Genomic DNA, 17,835 nt, shown 5'->3' with positions numbered 1-17,835 from the left:
TAACTAGTACCTTTCATGTCCTCAGTAACTTCAGGACCTGCGAGTCTGTGCTTCTGGCTACCACATCACCTGCATCCACAGGCCACCGAGTGTCCCCAGTGTGTGTGTGACCTGCCCCTGGGCTTTGAAAGCTGTATGCTGTGACTTCTGGGACCAGCTCCCCTAGCTCTGTCTAGAACATGTATCCTGGGTTTAACCACTTCTCATTTCTCTCTCCTGGTACAACCCTAGTCCAGCCCACTACGGCCGCTTCTGACTGGACTTACTGTTTCGCCCTGCAGTCTGTACTCCACAGTGTCCTGACTGTTCTTTCCATGAGGTCACTTCAAGCCCTGCATAAAACCCTCCAGCAATGACTGTTTCCCATGTATACTTGGGATAAAATGCGCACAGCAGTGTGTGCCCTGCACTCTCCTTCATCCCGGTCTCCCTTCTGGCTTCCCTCCTCCTCTGCTCCCGAGCGGCTCAGGCATCTCCCTGCCCCATGCGACTTGCCAAGGTTGGCCTGTCTTAGGGTTGGCCCTTGTACTGAGGTTTCTTCTGCCCCAAATCCCCTTGCTCCAGATCTTCCCAGTGGTTCCTCCTTTTCATTATTCAGATTTTAATGCCACCTCCCAAGAGGCATTTCCTGAGGACCTTAGGCAGAGCAGCTGCCTCTCTTCTCCATCATCCTCAGGCTTGGCTGCATGGTAGAATCACTTGGGAAGTTTAGAAAAATGAATGACTGCTCAGGTCCCTCCTCAGACGAGTTAGAGGCTCACTGGGGCTGAGAAGCCCTGCTTTAATGCATTCCTTTATTTTGTCCTCTACAGAGCGGTTATCTGATTATGGGATCATCTTACCTTTGTGTTTGTGCCCATTGCCTGCCTTCTCCACAAGAATGTCGTTCCTTGAGGTCATGGAATCTGTCAGTCTTAACTCAAGGCATCCTCAGTGCCTGGGGCATTGCCTGGCATCTAATAGGTTCAGGGTACATATTTGCTTGGTGGCCTGAACAGTGTATATTTGCAAGGTATTTGGGAGGAAGATAAGAGCTGGAAGCCCCGAAAGTATCAAAGATATGAAAATCATGGAGGCCAAAGGTCTTTTGATAAACTTGCCATCACAAGACAGCCCACTTCTGTTGGGGTTTGTTTCCTTGACATTCACAGATACTTGAACCTGGGTGGTCTGGTGGTTGGAACCCCGTTTTTGGAGTTAAGATTTTCCATTTATTTTTATCTCTGCCATTAATCCTGGACAATTGTTTGGTTTCTGTTGTAACACACAGAGGAGGGTTATAAGAAGTTATTTTTGCGAAGCACTCTTGTGGTTAGGAACCTTAAGTCAAAGTGGTAATTGGATTTTGATATGGTGCATTGTCTACAACCAAACTTCCTGAAGTCTGAACAGATCAGATCCTTATGTGCAGTTGCTTCAACTTTTGTAGCCACAGAGTTGGCCTGGAGATAGGAGCCAGGCGGGAGATGAAAGGGACCACATGGGGTATAAGGCACTGCTGAGCGAGAATAAGCAACAGCCAGGGGAAGAGAACTGGCGGTTATCCACCTTGGATACCAGAGTCAATGTGATTCTTTCTGATCATTTGTTTCTGTTTTCACTCCCCCCACCCCGCCCCATGCCTGCATCTCTTATTCAGTCCTTGTGCCACTAACCAACTAACCACTAACCTTGCTGTTTTATTTCAGGTAAATTTTTTTTCTTATAAAAATAATTCAGTATATGTATTATTGAAAAGATTAGAAAATAGAAAAAAACACTTAAAGTTCTAATACTTTAACTACCTAGAGATAACCATTGCTAACACTTTTGGTGTATGTCCTTCAAACTTTTTGTATATCTGTATAAAATATTATTTTTGTCCATTTTTAACAAAATGGGATCATTTTCTATATACATTTGTATAACAGTTTTTACTTAATAACATGAATTTGTTTATAACAATTTGTAGTGGTTGGATAGTATTCTGTGGACAAATGTTCCTTTATCTAATCAGTCACATATTGTTGCATATTGAAGTTGTTTTCACTATTATCAACAATGCTGCTTGAACATCCCTGCAGATAAAATTTGCGCGTGTTCATTAATTATTTTTTAGGATAAATTCCTAGAAGTGGGATTGTCGTGTCAAAGACTGTGGGCCTTTTTAAGACTCTTGCTGTGTTGCCCAATTGTCCTCTGGAGAACATAGCACCATATACTCCCATCCCTTTGTCATGTGGGGCCCTTCTTTCTCTCTCAGGCCTTCATGACTCTTCCCTGGATTTAACGAACACATCTCCCCAACTCCAGGCTCTTCTCCTTCCAGTTCATTTAACACTCCTCTGCCAGATTAAATGGTCTGAAGCACAAATTCATCACGTCATTAAAAATCTCAGACTTTTGTCATCTCAGGACATGAGCACGATACCTTCCATTGCACTTGCCCTCACTCTGACAAACTTGCACTTCTTGTGGCTCTTCACCTCCCGCCTTCCTTTCTTTGTTCTTGGTTCATCATCTGCCCCTCTGGGCCACAGTTCTTGGGGAACAGAGTTTTCCCTTTACATCTGTGTATTCCTAGCACTGGCCCATGCCCGGCAGGTGTAATAGGCACTGAAGCCCCTCCCTGCTGTTGGTGTCTTCTCCGTCCCCTACCTCCCATCTCTGCTTGATCGTGTCTTACCTGTCCTGCAAGACTGATCTTACATGTCCACTTGATCACATGTTCCCTTTGACATCTTATGTTCCTAATTTCACTAACTTTCCCCATCTCCTCCTTTCTCTCAATTTAACAATAATCTTTCCCTCCTTTGAATTCATTGAGTAATTTATCTCCAGTTCTCTTATGTTACCAGCTTTCCCATAATATCTTAGTTTTCAGTCTGTATTCTCTATTATATTTTAAGTATAGGCTAAGAGCTGTCCCTTGCAAAGTTGAGAAGTGGGAGAGAAGAGACCTAAAGTTACGCTACTATAAAGAAGCACTGTCCTCATTTTGGTGTGTATCCTTCTAGTATATTTCTGTATATGTAATAGATCTGTAATCTTACATTGTCCTAAGCATAATGTACAGATGCAATCTACTTTTAATCTCTTTCCTCTTTGGCTCAGGATTTCATACTGGTATCTAGTGTTTTAGCTGTTTTACCTGGACTTAAAGGAGTTGTACAGTTGGTGCTTTTATAAATGACTTTCAGAAGGAGAACAACAGCTCTACTGGTTTGGAAAACAAAAATGACTTGCTTAAAAAACCTCTGGGTCCAGCCCCGTGGCTCAGCGGTTAAGTGCACACATTCTGCTTCGGTGGCCCGGGGTTCGCCGGTTTGGATCCCAGTTGCGGACATGGCACTGCTTGGCAAGCCATGCTGTGGTAGGCGTCCCACATATAAAGTGGAGGAAGATGAGCACAGATGTTAGCTCAGGGCTAGTCTTCCTCAGCAAAAAGAGGAGGATTGGCGGTAGTTAGCTCAGGGCTGATCTTCCTCAAAAAAACCCGAAAACCAAAAAAAACAAAACCCCAAAAACCTCTGGTGGTGTCAGAACCGTGAAATAAAGTAGTTAGAAACCTCTCCTCCCCTGATCTCTGAATGGTGTAGCCTATGAGAATGTGACTTCTATATTTGCTTCCGTGGTAGCTGACCCATGTCCTATTCTTAGCTGTTGCAGGTGAGCATCAGTGTCAAGTACTGTTCCTGAGATACTAGTCCCAGAGTTTATCAGAAATGTGTGATTTATTTTAGAGGGCATCTAACATTGTCAGAGAAGTCTTGGAAGTTGAGGGTGGAAAAGGATCTGAGCTCACCAGCCAGGTCTGAACTTGATTAAGCTTGCATTCTTTGTTGTAACTTATGCTAATACCCATCAAATCTGTAAAGCAAGACTGAAGTACTGTTTATATGAAAATATATATATATAAATGTTTTTAGATATCATGCTGTGAATGAATACAGTACTGTGTAATTATTCTGATAGCCTTCTAGTCAGATTATCTTGAAAATCCAAAATGATCTTGATGAACAGTAAGACATTATGATTTCATGGTTCATCTTACATACCTCCTACATAGATGCATAATACTTGTATCTAACAGGATTACCAAATTACATACCTTTTTGGTGTCTGTAGCATGCCTAAAATACCAGAGTATTCGTTGGCCAGTTATGGTTGTGAAACCACGGTGACATTGCCAAGGAGGATTTGTTCATGCACATAGTTAGTCTTCAGGTTTCTCATACCATTTTGAGAGGTAAGATGCTCTTTTTATTGTATTTAAGCATTTCTTTATTCAAGTCATTAAACTTAAAATATCCCTTTTGTAGATAACATACTGTGTGATTCGCTTTTAACTAATCTACCATCTGTGTGGGGATAATTTAGCAAATAGGATTGTTTTCTGCCTTCACAAACTGCCAACACGTTAGACCGGTGAGCAGTGTAGCTGTGTGGTCATTGGTGCCTGCTCAGAAGGGTCATGGGGCGTGAGGAGTGGTGGTGAGAAGAAAGCAAACAATCAGAAACACGTTTCTCCTCTGTACTGCTTCACTGGTCTAGAGAATGGTGAGTGAGCATCCCTGATTGGAATGCTCCCTGGCAGTTTCATTCACAGCTGTAAGTATCCTTTGTTTAAAAAGTCTCCAGTCTGTGTTTCCAATTCTTGGCCTCTGTCAGTTTGCTAGGGCTGCCATAACAAAGTACCACAAACTAGATGGCTTAAAAACAAAGAAATTTATTGTCTCACGGTTCTGGAGGCTAGGATCAAGGTGTCGGCAAGGATGATTCCTTCTGAGGACTGTGAGGGAGGATCTCTTCCACGCGTCTTCCCCAGCTTCTGGTGATTTGCTGGCAGTCTTTGGTGTTCCCTAGTTTGTAGAAGCATCACTCTAATCTCTGCCTTCATCTTCACAGGCGTTCTCCCTGTGTGCATGTCTGTGTCCAAATTTCCCCCTTTTTTAAGGATTCTAGTCATATTTCATTAGGTGCCCGTTCTACTCCAGTATGAGCTCATCTTAACAAATTACATTTGCAACAACCCTATTTCCAAATAAGGTCATATTCTGAGGTACTAGGGCTTAGGACTTCAACATAAATTTTTTGGGGGACACAGTCAACCCATATCAGCCCCTTTGTACTGAGTTCCACACTGGTCCTTTTGGTTTCCTGCTGGACACCATACTTCAGTGTCCAACTGGTACCGCAAATTTAACACAATCAGAATTGGTCTTACTCTCTCACAAGTCCCTTCTCTCTTTTTCCTTTTTTATTCTTTATCATCATCTCACTCAGTTATCCAAGTTAGAAGTCTTGGGAATAACTTGGACTCTTTCTTGTCCCTCAGCCTCTGCCATACCATCGCTACCAAGTTTTGTCCTTCCTGCCTCAACTGTGTTTTCTAGCCTTCCGTCTGTTTTCAGTCTTCCTGCTCTAGCTCTGGGTTAGACCTCTGCTGTCAGGCTGTCTCCCCACATCTCATCTTTCTTCTGTTAAATTCGTCTTCTACACGAGTTCCTTTTCTAAAACAAAAATCTGAACCTGATATTTATTAACTCTAAAACCTTCAGTGACTTCTCACTGCCTGCAAAAAAGACAAGATTCTGTAACTTGGCTTTTAAGGTGCTCAATAGGTGGCTGGCATTACAAGTCAAGCCACTCTTTGACTCCTCATGACCTATTAGATACAACGTCAGTGATGCCTATGCCCCTCTCTGAACACAGCACACCCCATTTGTCGTCATCTCTATACTTCGCTGTGTTCTTTCCTCAGTGTGGAATGACCTCTCTCTACCCTTCTTTCTTCTCTCCATCTTCCCATATCAGTTGGAATTCTATCTCAAATGGAAACCAAGACACCTGGTTTTTAGGCCGTTTTTAAAATGCCAGAAGTCAACTGTTTCACCGTACATGAATCATTAACTACTTCTAGTTATCTCAAAAGTAAAATGAGGAGGTTGAAGTAGATGATCTCTTAAGATCTTTTCAACTTCAAAATTTGTTCTTTAAATGCTACAGCTCCTTGCAGCATTCTCCAGTTTTTCTAGTCAGAATAAATCACCCTCCTTTTGTGCACCTTAGTGCTTTATTTCTTCTTTTTCTTTTGACCCTCAGCTGCTGCGTTCTGATAGTATATATGCGCATGACTACCTCCCCTCCCCACAACAGGTTGTAAACTCCTTGAGGCCGGGTGGGAATGTTTGACTCAAACTTACTTCCCTTCCCTTCCCACCCCTGGTGTTGCTTGCCCATCGAGTCTCAGTGAGACAGGCTGTATGGTAGAGGATAAAATGTTCTGGGCAAATATTCTTCTGTTAAACATGCTATTCCTGAATGTTTCCATGCATTCAGAAGGATGTATCTTGAATGGGAAATGACATATAGTGTATTGAAGACACCATGAGTTTTTCCTTTCTTTGTGACATTATTATAATCAGGTGACATTCTGGGAAGCAGCTAAGTTAACTTGGTAACATTTTGTATAAAAATATGTTCTCTCGGGCCTGGCCCTGTGGCCGAGTGGTTAAGTTCGCGCGTTCCGCTGCAGGCGGCCCAGTGTTTCGTTGGTTCAAATCCTGGGTGCGGACATGGCACTGCTCATCAAACCATGCTGAGGCAGCATCCCACATGCCACAACTAGGACCCACAACGAAGAATATACAGCTATGTGCCAGGGGGTTTTGGGGAGAAAAAGGAAAAAGTAAAATCTTTAAAAAAAGAAAAAGTGTTCTCTCTATAAGATGTTGAGAAGTGATTAAGTGTTCTGTGAAACATAGGAAAATACTCCTGTTGTCTTCTTCCCTCTATATCCTCCAGAGACTTGGACTATCTCAATGGATCATTGGATTATTTGGACAATTAAATTTTAAAATACAAAATCGAGGCAAAGAACATTTCTAGGAAAGCTTTTGTGAATTTGTTTACTTCTTGGAAGTCAAAGCATCTGTGGCCTGTCATGCTGTTCCTGAAGGATAGAGTTGATCTTGTCATGACCTTGCTCAGAAACTTTCGATCATTCCTGACTTCCTAGAGAAGACTGACTGGGCCCTTTGTTTGTCTTCAGGCCCATCTCTGGTCCTATACTTTTAATCTCCCTAGCTTTCTTGCACCTGTCTTTCTGCAGGCGTGTCCCCTGCCTAAAGTGCCCTCCCTTCTACACCCATTTCTGCATACCTGAATTTCACTCATTTTTCACGACCCAGCTCACATTCCATTTCTGCCACAAAGGCTTCTTTCATTTCTTACCAGAATTCTGTTATCCTATTGGTCTCTGTCTTATGATTTGTCTTTTTTGTATACTGTTTCTAGACCAGTGTTATCTGCCTCACCAGACTAGAAGTTCCTTGGAGTCACATTTCTAATCTTATTTATCTGTATTCCACCTCCTGCCCTGCAGCATCATCACTAGTTCAGTCCACATGTGGTCAATAGATATCGGTAATGAATGAATCTCTGGGAATCATTTTTTCATGGTGTATAAAGGTATTAATGAGTGACAGAGCTTCTCTATTTTGCTATTACAAAATCACATCTTAATCTAAAGCATCTAAGCCTTAATTCTAGAATCTAACAATATGCCTGAAACAAAAATGATATGTTGTACATTTGAAATTATAATGCATTTAATGTGTCACCATATCCTCAAACCTGTCATGTCTTTTCGATTCTGTACATTGTTATTTCAGTCCACTATATATAAAGGGAAATCTTAAGTGTTTGTCAATGTTTCTAGGTTTGAGTTTTATTTTTTGACAGTGACATTTTCTTTTTCTCTTTAGTGTATATTTGTGTATGCTTTTATTTTCCACAAGCTACTGACTTTATACTTTGTGCTTGTTTTATGTTGCAGATTAATATCCTTTCAAGAATTTGTAGCATTTGAATCTGTGCTGTGTGCCCCAGATGCTTTGTTCATGGTGGCCTTTCAGCTGTTTGACAAAGCTGGCAAAGGAGAAGTTACTTTCGGTAAGGGACGTGAATGTGTGTGCACCTAAGAAAGCTCAGACTGTGTGAGCATTGTTTTTTTTTCCGAGAATGAAGCATATGGAAATGCTTTTAAGAATTTCGTGTATCCCTTTAAACAAAGATATCTCAGTGTTTTGGAGCTCCATTTCAAACATCTCCCTATTTGAAAAAATAAGTTTTGAGTTTAGTAATTTGGATACTCTGGGTTAGTTTTAAGATGAGGGAAGACACGGCATGACTTTTTCATGAGAGTCATAGAATGTGAGAGCAAGATGGGGCTTTTGTTCATCCCCTTCACAATCAGTAGTGCTTTGCACTGATAGAATGAAGATGTTAGCAAACTGCCCAAGAACAGAAGGCACTCGTGTCCCAGTACTTGGTGTCCTTCCCTTGTCCTCATAGAGTAGCCTGAGGCCGGGGGTGCTGTGCAAGGTGGTAGTTCAGAGTGATAGGTGAAGAACCTCGTTCTCCTCAACAATGCGTCCCGCCACCTGGGTTGACAGTGCCTGCTGTGCTGCTGCCGTCTTTATTTTGAAGGGCAGAAGCATCTTCAGGGAGATTAGCTGCCAAACTGCAGAAAACTCTGAAGTTTTTTAAGTATTAGAAGAATGGGAAGACCAGGAAGTGGTGGGGCTGTGGTAAGTTCTTTTTTAAAAATAAATTGGCTACTAAAGATGGATTTGACAGGAAGTACTATGTTTCCCTTGGACCGGGTAGTGTCCGGCATGTGTTGTCTGTGTGTGTGACCCTGCTAGAGAGAGCCTCACCCAAGAAGAATTTAGGAGCCCTTTTGTGTATACAGATTGTGCATTCAGGGGAGATGGCTGATGTGTCCATTTCAGTTGTCTTTATTTGTAGTTTCCCATTCATTCAGACCTCTTGGGCTTGTCTTATATGATGGATTGTGGGAAATGTACAGATGAGGGGAAAATACAGATGGTGTAATATAGAACCATCTGTTTTGGAATTAGTTCTGGAAGGGTTCTGGAGTTAGAGAGACTTAGCTACTTCCAGCTCTGCCACTTTTGTCTCTGAGCCAAATTAATTATCCTCTCAAGTCTTTATTTGCTTTATCAGAAATGAAGATAATACATGAAGTATAGGTAAGACAGTATGATAGATTTATTCCAGCAGCCATCCCCCTCCCCCACCCATTCCTCCATGGCCATTTGACATGACAGTTATTTAAGGCTAGATCCACCGGGGCAGAGACAAAACCACATGTATTTGCCTGGTTTTGTTTCACATAACCTAGAAGCTCAGATGCTTTCTGTTAACACTTCATGAGGATTATTTAATATTTAAAAATCCCAGGAATAATTTTAGTTTTTTCCTTTTCCATCACCTAATTCCTCTTAGCATCACTGTGACCACAACTTTTCAGTGGAACACCAATAAAAAATGTCCCCATTAAAATCTTTGAGTAATAAATGAGCAGCTAGCTCGTGGTGGCATTGATTTACCAGTGGAAGCCAGTTTGATGAAAATGTTATGATAGCGTTTCCTTGGGATGAACAAAGAAAACCCTGTAAGTTTGACTGGGTTCAGTGCAGGTGTGGTCTCTCTCGTCTCCCTCCTTTCTGCAACAAGTCTGGAAGGAGGACTGGGAGAAAGCTAGGCTAGAGACGGGACAATGAGGAATGGACCTCAGATGTTTTCCTTGACTCCAATAATCTTCCCTTCATGGGCATGAAGTGGTGAGCTCTGTTGGCACCAGCCACACCACTGGCCGGGTGGAGGAAAGAAACAAGAGACCAGTGCAGAGAGGGCTGTGTGCGTTAGTGTGATTACAAGAAAAGAACAGGCGAAGAAGCAGGATTTAGGAGACGGGAGTCATCTGTGAACTGTAGAACGAAGAACAGTCGCGTGAGAATTCTGTTTCTGCTGCTTATTAGTGGTTTGTTGATGGGCAAGTCAGTTCAACTTACTGAGCCTTATTTTCCTCATCTTTAAAATCAGGGTAACAACCTACCTTACAACACTATGTAAGGACTAAAAGATCTACCGCATATAAAGGTGCTGTCTACAAAACAAAGCCCTTTATAAAAATAATATTACTAAAAGAAATAACTCAAGAGAACAAAGGATTTTATTTTTCTTCTTTTTTTCTTGTTCTTTGGAAAGCCCTTTATTTTTAAACTTTCAGTTTAATCACTGGCCAGTTATTCAGGAGTTTCCTTACCATTTTTTCTTTGTTGAACAGTATCCTATCTCTTAGGACATAGAGATTGAAATAAGAAATTGGGGCTTCCAAGGAGCTAAAATTATGGTTACATCATCAGTTGCATATGACTGTTGTCAAAGAATGTACAGCCCTCCCCCCAGTACCCTGCCTTCCCCAGGTGGTTTGTTCCACCATCTGCCTGTTTCACAAAACATAAACAGCACATGTCCCGTATCCATTTATGATGAGCTGATGGGGTCCTCACCCTGCGGGTACCATAAAATGTAGCCTGGGCTTTTCTGAGCTATTAATCCCTATTTAGGATTAAACTGAAAGAGAGATGCATAGTACAAAAAAGAGACCCAAATGATCATCAAATTGCAAAATAATAGCTGACTTTTTTTTTAAGAGGGATGATTTCCTTTTTTTTTTTCTTAAAGATTGGCACCTGAGCTAACAACTGTTGTCAGTGTTCTTTTTTTGTTTTTCCTCCTCCTTCTCTCCAAAACCCTCCCAGGACATAGTTGTATACTCTAGTTGTGAGTGCCTCTGGTTGTGCTGTGTGGGATGCCACCTCAGCATGGCCTGATGAGCGGTGCCATGTCTGTGCCCAGGATCTGAACTGGCAGAACCTTGGGCCACTGCAGCAGAGCGCGTGAACTTAACCACTCGGCCCTGGGGACGGCCCCTATAGCTGACAACATTTTTCATAAGGTAGGGTAGATTCATCCAGTGGAGATGGGTGCTGTGTATAACAGGCTTTTGTTCAAGTAAACAAAATCATTTCAGGGATGTGGCAGCCTAGGGAGTTTAGTTTCAACAGCAGATATGTTCAGAAGAAGCTAGCAATAAGTATGTTTTCTGGGAAACTCATAATGGGGTTGAGGAAATTAAAAAAAGAAAAAATGGAGTTGGGCAGAAAAGAGGACTTACCTGGTCAATCCTGGTCTCCTAAAGCCATAGTATTAAGAGAATTCCAACCTGTGACCTGGCTGTCTGTTGATATGAGGCTCTATGAGGTCTGTATAGTGGCACGGTTAGCTCTGGTCACTTCCTTAGCTCCTTGTAAACTTTCACCCAAGAATGACTCTTTGTATTTCAGAAGGTTGTCTACCTGGGGGTGCATCTTTGGGAGGAGTAAGCATGGAGCATGAGAGAGGAAGGGCCCCTTTTTTACCTCCGTGATTGGCTCAGTCACTTGTCATGGGTGAGCCTGGGTCTCCCCCTATACAGAGTTTCATCTGGGGCCCTCCCGTGGGCGGTAGGGGAACTGGCGAGTGGCCTCAGATCCCTTGTGTCTCCCGGCTTTGCATTTCATCAGAGGAAAGCACTTACACTCTTTATCTGTTTACATATTGCGTTTCCACATACGAGCTTGTTTGAAGCAGGGCTAGTATCGCTAAGCTCAGTAAGCACTGGTGTTTGTCAACAAGCTGGCAGTTTCATGCTCCCGCTAACGCTGATTCCGATACACTAAACAGAAATCCAGTGGTGTGAGGGGCAGATAGTCAAGTGTCACGTTTCAGTGAAACCTTGCCCTGTTTTCTCTGAGGCCTTGTTTATGTTTACCATATTTTCATGTTTGATCACTCCCTGAGTTTGCTATAATGAAAAGATCTTGATTAGGACAATTTTGTTCCTTTGATATCTGGTTCATTATGGCTCCTATTTCTTTTGAGGGAAAAGGTATCTCCAATATTCTTGTTCTCACTGTTTTCTTATTCTGATGCCAGATATATTTTTAAGTATTTTGACACATCAACGGGTGTGTTACAGGATATCAGTATAAGTGGGAAATGCTACTTAATAATTTGTGATTCTGTGTGTGTAGGGAAAAAATGTTTTGTTCCGTTTTCATTTGCATTTTTAGCATATTATATGATAGCGATTTTTTTACTTTTAACTTTTAAAAGTATACTTTATTGAAATATAGCGTACACGCAGAAGATGCATAAATCATAAGTATACGTCTTGATGAATTTTTTGCACAGTGTATATACTGTTTTATCACCATCCAGATCAGAAAGAGAATGGTACCAGCACTTTACAGGTCTTTTCTCAGTTACTGGCCCCTAGTCCCAGTGGTAACAACTGACATTGATCCCTGTCATTTGGTTTTTGCCTGTTTTTAAACTTAATAAAAATGGAACAATATAGAACATACTCTTTCATTCTGACTTCTTTTGTTCTAATTTTATTTGTGAGATTCATCCATGTTTTTGTTGTGTGTGCGTTTAAATACTTTGTTCTTTTTCTTTTCTCTATAATATTCCATTGTATGACTCTATCCTAATTTATTTATTCTTTCTACTGTTGATAGGCGTCTGCACATTTCCAGTTTTGGTTGCTGCAAATAATGTGCTTTGAACATTCTTTTACATATTTTTGGGTGTGTGGGAGGTGGGGCGTGTGTGTGTAGGCATTTCTAGGAGACTTGCTGGGTCATAGAAAATGGGAATATTTAGCTTCAGGAGATACTGCCAAACAGTTGTCCATAGTGGTTGTACCAGTTTACTTTCACACTGTCAGTCTATGAGAGTTCCAGTTATTCTACATCTTTAACACTTGGTATTGTCAGTCACTTTTATTTTAGTAATATCTCACCATGTAGCCTTAATTTGCATTTCCCTGATTGCTAATGGGTTGTGCAACTTTTTTTGTCTGTCTTTGAAAGAGGTGAACATCCTCATGGGATATAAAGGAACTTCGTGAAAAGCGTGAAGACTCATGCAGACAGAGGTGTTGTGTTCAAAATGGGCTTGGAGGTAGGGTGGAGAGAGGAGGATTTGAGGTGGAGGAGACCATGTGAGCACAGGCTTAGAGTGGAGGGAGCACAGTGCGGTATGGGATCAGGGCCTCACAGGGAGTTCCTATGACAGGAACTGAGGGAGGAGTACAAGGTAAAATTGTAGAGATAGATTCGAGTGCTGCTAAAGATGACCTTGAATAACTGGGAAAAGAGATTAGTTCTTTCAGTCATTCAACAAATACATTTATTTATCCAACATATTAGTTTAGCAGACTTTTATTGAGCAACTATGACGTGCCAAGCCTGTTCTAATTGCTTGAGATATATGAGTAAATAAAACAAAGATTTCCTCTTTCATGGAGCTTACAGTCCAGCAGGGGGAAAAAAATAAAAATAATAAATAAGTAAATTATATAGTTTGTTAGGACATAAGTGACGTGGAAAAAATAAGTAGAGCATGGTAGGAGGTTTCAGGAGTACGAGAATAGAGCTGTCCTAAATCGAGTGTTCAGGATTGGCTTCATTGAGAAGTGACTTTGAGCACAAATTTGAAAGAGCTGAGGGAATTGTTCATGTAGCTATGGAGATGGAGGAGGGAAGAGACTGTCCCAGCCAAAGGAACGGCTGTCGCCCAGGTTTGAAGGCTGGACTGTATTTCGCAGGTTTGAGGAACAGCAAGGAGGACCCCTGTGAACTGAGTGAGGCAGGGGGGGCCTGGTAAGAGAGGAGCTTGACAAGTAACAGGTCTGATTAAGTAGGGCCCTGTAGGCCAAGACTAGGACTTGGACTTTGATGGTAAGTGAACCCATTGCAGGATTTTTTTCTTTTTTTTTTTTTTAGCGGAGGAGTGACGTGATCTAGTTTATGTTTTAACAGGATCTCTCTGGCTGCTGTGTTAAGAATAGACCATGGAGGGGCCACAGTAGAAAGAGAGAGGACAGTTAGGAGGCTATTGCAGTAATCCAGGTGAGGGATCCTGGTGGCTTGGACCTGAGTGAGGTTAGGGATCATTTTTTTCTTTTTTTCTTTTGAGGAAGATCAGCCCTGAGCTAACATCTGGTGCCAATCCTCCCCTTTTTGCTGAGGAAGACTGGCCCTGAGCTAACATCTGTGCCCATCTTCCTCTACTTTATATGTGGGACGCCTGCCACAGCATGGCTGGACAAGCAGTGCGTAGGTCCATACCCGGGATCTGAACTGGCAAACCCCAGGGCGCTGAAGTAGAACATGCGAACTTAACTGCTATGTCACGGGGCTGGCCCCATGATAGGGATATTTTGAAGAGAGAATCAACAGAATCTCTGATGGATTGGAAGTGTTATGAAAGAGAGAGAGGAGACAAGAATGATTTCAAAATCTTTGGCCAGATCAAGTGGAAGACTAGAATTATCAACTGAATTGGGGAGGACAGCAGGCTTGTTGGGGGCGTGATGGGGGAATACAGGAGCTTTCTTTTGGATGTGTTTGTTTGATGCCTGTTGGATATCTTCATGAGAATGTCAGACAGGTACATAGATAAGTGTGGAACTGGGAGATAGAAGTTTGGAGGTTTATTGGCAAATAGACGGCGTTTGAAGCCATTTAACTGGATGAGATAAAAGACTAAGTAAAGACAGGGATAGCTCTTGAATGCTTACTATGTTGTAAGTCTGGAGATATAGCTGTGACAAGACTTAAACATCCTTCTCTTCAGAGAGCTACATTTTAGGAAGAGAGACAGCGAGCAAATAAAAAATGTAAAATGTGATGTCAGGATGTACTGGCTGTAATGTAAAGCGGGTAGGTGGGACGGAGGCTATCTAAGCAGATCTGGAGGAGAATCTGTGAACACTGAGGTGACGTGATGTGCGCTGTATTGCAGGAAGTGTTGGAGCTGTGGGAGGTGTCTGGAGGTGATGGTCACTTGGGAGGTACCACAACAGTCTAAGCAGGGGTAGTGGAGGCCTGGACTAGACTTGTATCTCTGGACCCCTCCAGGGCCATTCTTAAGGACGAATCATATATGATATGGCTGCTGATTGGCTGTGGGGTGAAAAGGGGGTCAAAGGAAAGGAAGAGGGATCTGGTAGTAGCTACTGAGCTTGTCCTGCTCCAGAATCCTGTGGTTTTACACAATCTCTTGAGAGGAGGAGTGTAACCATCCTTTGAATCTTTAAATTTGTTGATCACCTACCTACTATATACCCACCCTTGGGCTTAAGTGCCTTGTATGTAATTTTTTATTTAATCCCCACAATTTAGGAGATCTATACCATTATAATTCTCTTTTTTCTGATGAGGAATTGGCCTTGGGGGGAGGTTAAGTAACTTGTCCACAGTCCTGGAGTTGACCGTGGTAGAGCCAGGGTGGCAGCCTGGTGACAGCCAGGTGTTGTTCACTATGGCATACTGCCTCCCTCTGGTGGTGGGTATGCTCTGTGAGGTGGGCCCTTCCTTCACAACCTAGATAGGTGCCAATTAGTCCATGCTGGTTTCTCAGTCTATATCAGACATTAGGGGGATTTAACACTCCTTCGCGAAGAAGTAAAGCACAGTAAGCAAATGCCTTAGTTAAGATTTTGTTTATATGGCCATAGTGGAAAGTAATTATTAGGAAGAACGTACCTGGATTAGAGTTCTCAGTATACATAGAAAGTTGCCTCGGTCACACAGACATCCAGGTAATTTGTTGAAATGCCCTTTACGTGGGCTTTACCCAGGAAGCTTTCTCGTTTGATGTAACAGAATTCCGAGTGGACAGGGAATCACAGCGTGGGGGTGGGTGGGGAGGTGGTCTTTTACAGGTTGAGGGTAGTAGTGGAGGCCCTTGATTGGAATGTGCAGCTTAAGAGACGTGGGTGCCATGTGATGGAGCACCCGCCACAGGGCTCTGAGCAGTTTTTATTTGATAGGAGAGGCAATTGGGAGTCCCGCAGGGCCCTTTTGAGGACGGAGACAGGATAGAAATGATGCTTGGGCAAGGTGGGTTTTGTTGCATTAATTGGAACGTGGGGCAAAGCCTGAGGCAGAAGTGCCTGTGATCATTGTGTAGGCTTCCAGGCCCTCTGTGAAGCAGGCAGATCATCACTCCCATTTTGTCAGTGGAGGAACCGAAAGTCAGGGTTTGAAAGGGCGTATGGGGCCTCTGAGCACATTGGTGCAGACACGTTGTAAATGGTTGTTTTTCAAACACTTTTATTTTCCCAAGTTTCATTTAATGATTCTGGGAGAACAGAGCATTTTCATTATGAATTTTAAGAAAGTATGTGTGTGTGATTAATGAAACTGTTAATCTGATATATTTAGTGCACCCACTAGTCATCGGTCTTTTCATGATGCTATTTTAATGTTAACTATTCCTATTTATCAATATTTCTTCAGTTGTTGAATCTGCAGTAGGCAACAGTAATGGCCTAGCTCAGTAGTGATGGAGGACCTGAATCTTACTTTTGTCTAGTGAAAGTCACATTTGGACCCCTGAAAATTCAAAGTATGTTCTATACCATAGCACTTCCTTAGGTTGAAATGTAAAATTTTTATTTGCATGATGCCATTACATGTTTTTCTCTTCCTTTGACTTCTTTATCTTTTCCATTACAGTGAACAAAATTTCATGAAATGTTTTTAATGCAGTTTTAAAGTTGTCATTTTTAGTATGTGAACATAAGCTCCCAATTTCATTAAGTATGTGGTGGTGGTGGCGGCAGTGGTGTGTGTGGGTCTGCAGTTTTTAATTGAACTTTAAAGACAAGGGTTCTCAACTCTGGGGTTCTGGATGAGTGTCAGGGAGTCCATGAGTGGCCACAGTTGTTAGTAATATTTTGTCTAAATGAGCATTTGCTCTTAGTAAATCTCAAAGGGCTCAGTGATCCACTGAAAGATTAGAACTGCTTTTTATAGAGGGACATATATCTTATTTAAGAGTTTTCCAGCACTGCTGTTAAAAACTTCAAGTGTAAGATAGTCTACACCCTGTACCTTACTGGGAGTCTTTGGCTTGCTCACTGCTTCAGCTGTCATTTGGCCTGAAATCCGAAAGAAACTAGCCCAGTCTTCCTCTTTTATTGGAATCTGCAGTGGCCTCTTGTCCTTTAATCATCACTATTGAATGATGTTGTAAGTTTGGGTACTTTATAGTGGTGTATCCTATTTGTGGTAGTAAGCATGTGAAAAAGGATTCTCCTACCAGACAATCATAAAGCCTACAATTTTTAGTTTATTAAGGCTCCTAGAAGTCCTACAGAAAAATAAATCTCTTTAACTTTGTCAGACTTATTGGAACAAGACCTTTCTTTTATGTGTGAGACCTAAACAAAATCCACAGAACTAATGAGGCGATTTCTAATGTCCTTTTCTAGCTAATTCTCTGACATGTATGTTGGTGTTTGGAGGGGCCCTTTCAGGGTTCACAGTTAGATTTTGTCCAGGAGCACCTGCTTTATGAAAATGAAGTTGTTATGCTCTGGGCAGTCAGACAGGCTAGATGACATGAGGAAATATGTGGAAACAACCCACTTCAGTCATTTTGATTCAGGTTGCAGAAAATGAGAGTTAAAAGTATGGTAATGAGAAGTTTTGAAGGTAAGCACCCAAATTTAATACTAAATATAAAAAACTAGAGGAATGTAAATATTGAACTAGAAGAAGACAGAACTTTAGCCATCATTTTTTAAGCTCACTGGAAAGAAGATCATTTATTATTATCTTTGTAAAGACACTTGGAAAACGAAATATTCAAAAGGATAACTGAGGGGGAAAATGGTTAAGAGTCGGAAAGAGCATTATTTGGGGAAAGTTCTTTGTTACTGATTCTGATTTTGGCATTTCACAAAAATAATGTGTATTGTGATGAAAGGAACTTATTGTCCTAGAGTAGATTTTATTTTATATTATTTTGGGACCCAAGTATATTTTCTTATATACATTCCAATAGAGAACAAGAATATTGAGTAAGAACAGTGTGAGTTTTGAAGTAAATAACCTCAACATTGATAGAATTGTGGCATGC

At 41.7% G+C, this 17,835-nt stretch overlaps 1 protein-coding gene across 2 annotated transcripts in view; it reads left to right on the top strand.

Moving 5' to 3' along the window:
• Window positions 1-17,835, top strand: part of SLC25A13 (solute carrier family 25 member 13) — a 188,032-nt gene that overhangs the window by 64,543 nt on the left and 105,654 nt on the right. For both annotated transcript variants that reach the window (XM_014859409.3, XM_014859408.3), the window contains exon 4: window positions 7,820-7,935. In XM_014859409.3, coding sequence (XP_014714895.2) covers window positions 7,820-7,935 — 116 coding nt within the window. The remainder of the gene's footprint in view (window positions 1-7,819; window positions 7,936-17,835) is intronic.

Source organism: Equus asinus, chromosome 1 (assembly GCF_041296235.1).
Source record: "Equus asinus isolate D_3611 breed Donkey chromosome 1, EquAss-T2T_v2, whole genome shotgun sequence".
NCBI lineage: Eukaryota > Metazoa > Chordata > Mammalia > Perissodactyla > Equidae > Equus > Equus asinus.
Note: the sequence above shows the minus strand (reverse complement) of the source record. Positions and strands in the feature narration are given on the sequence as shown.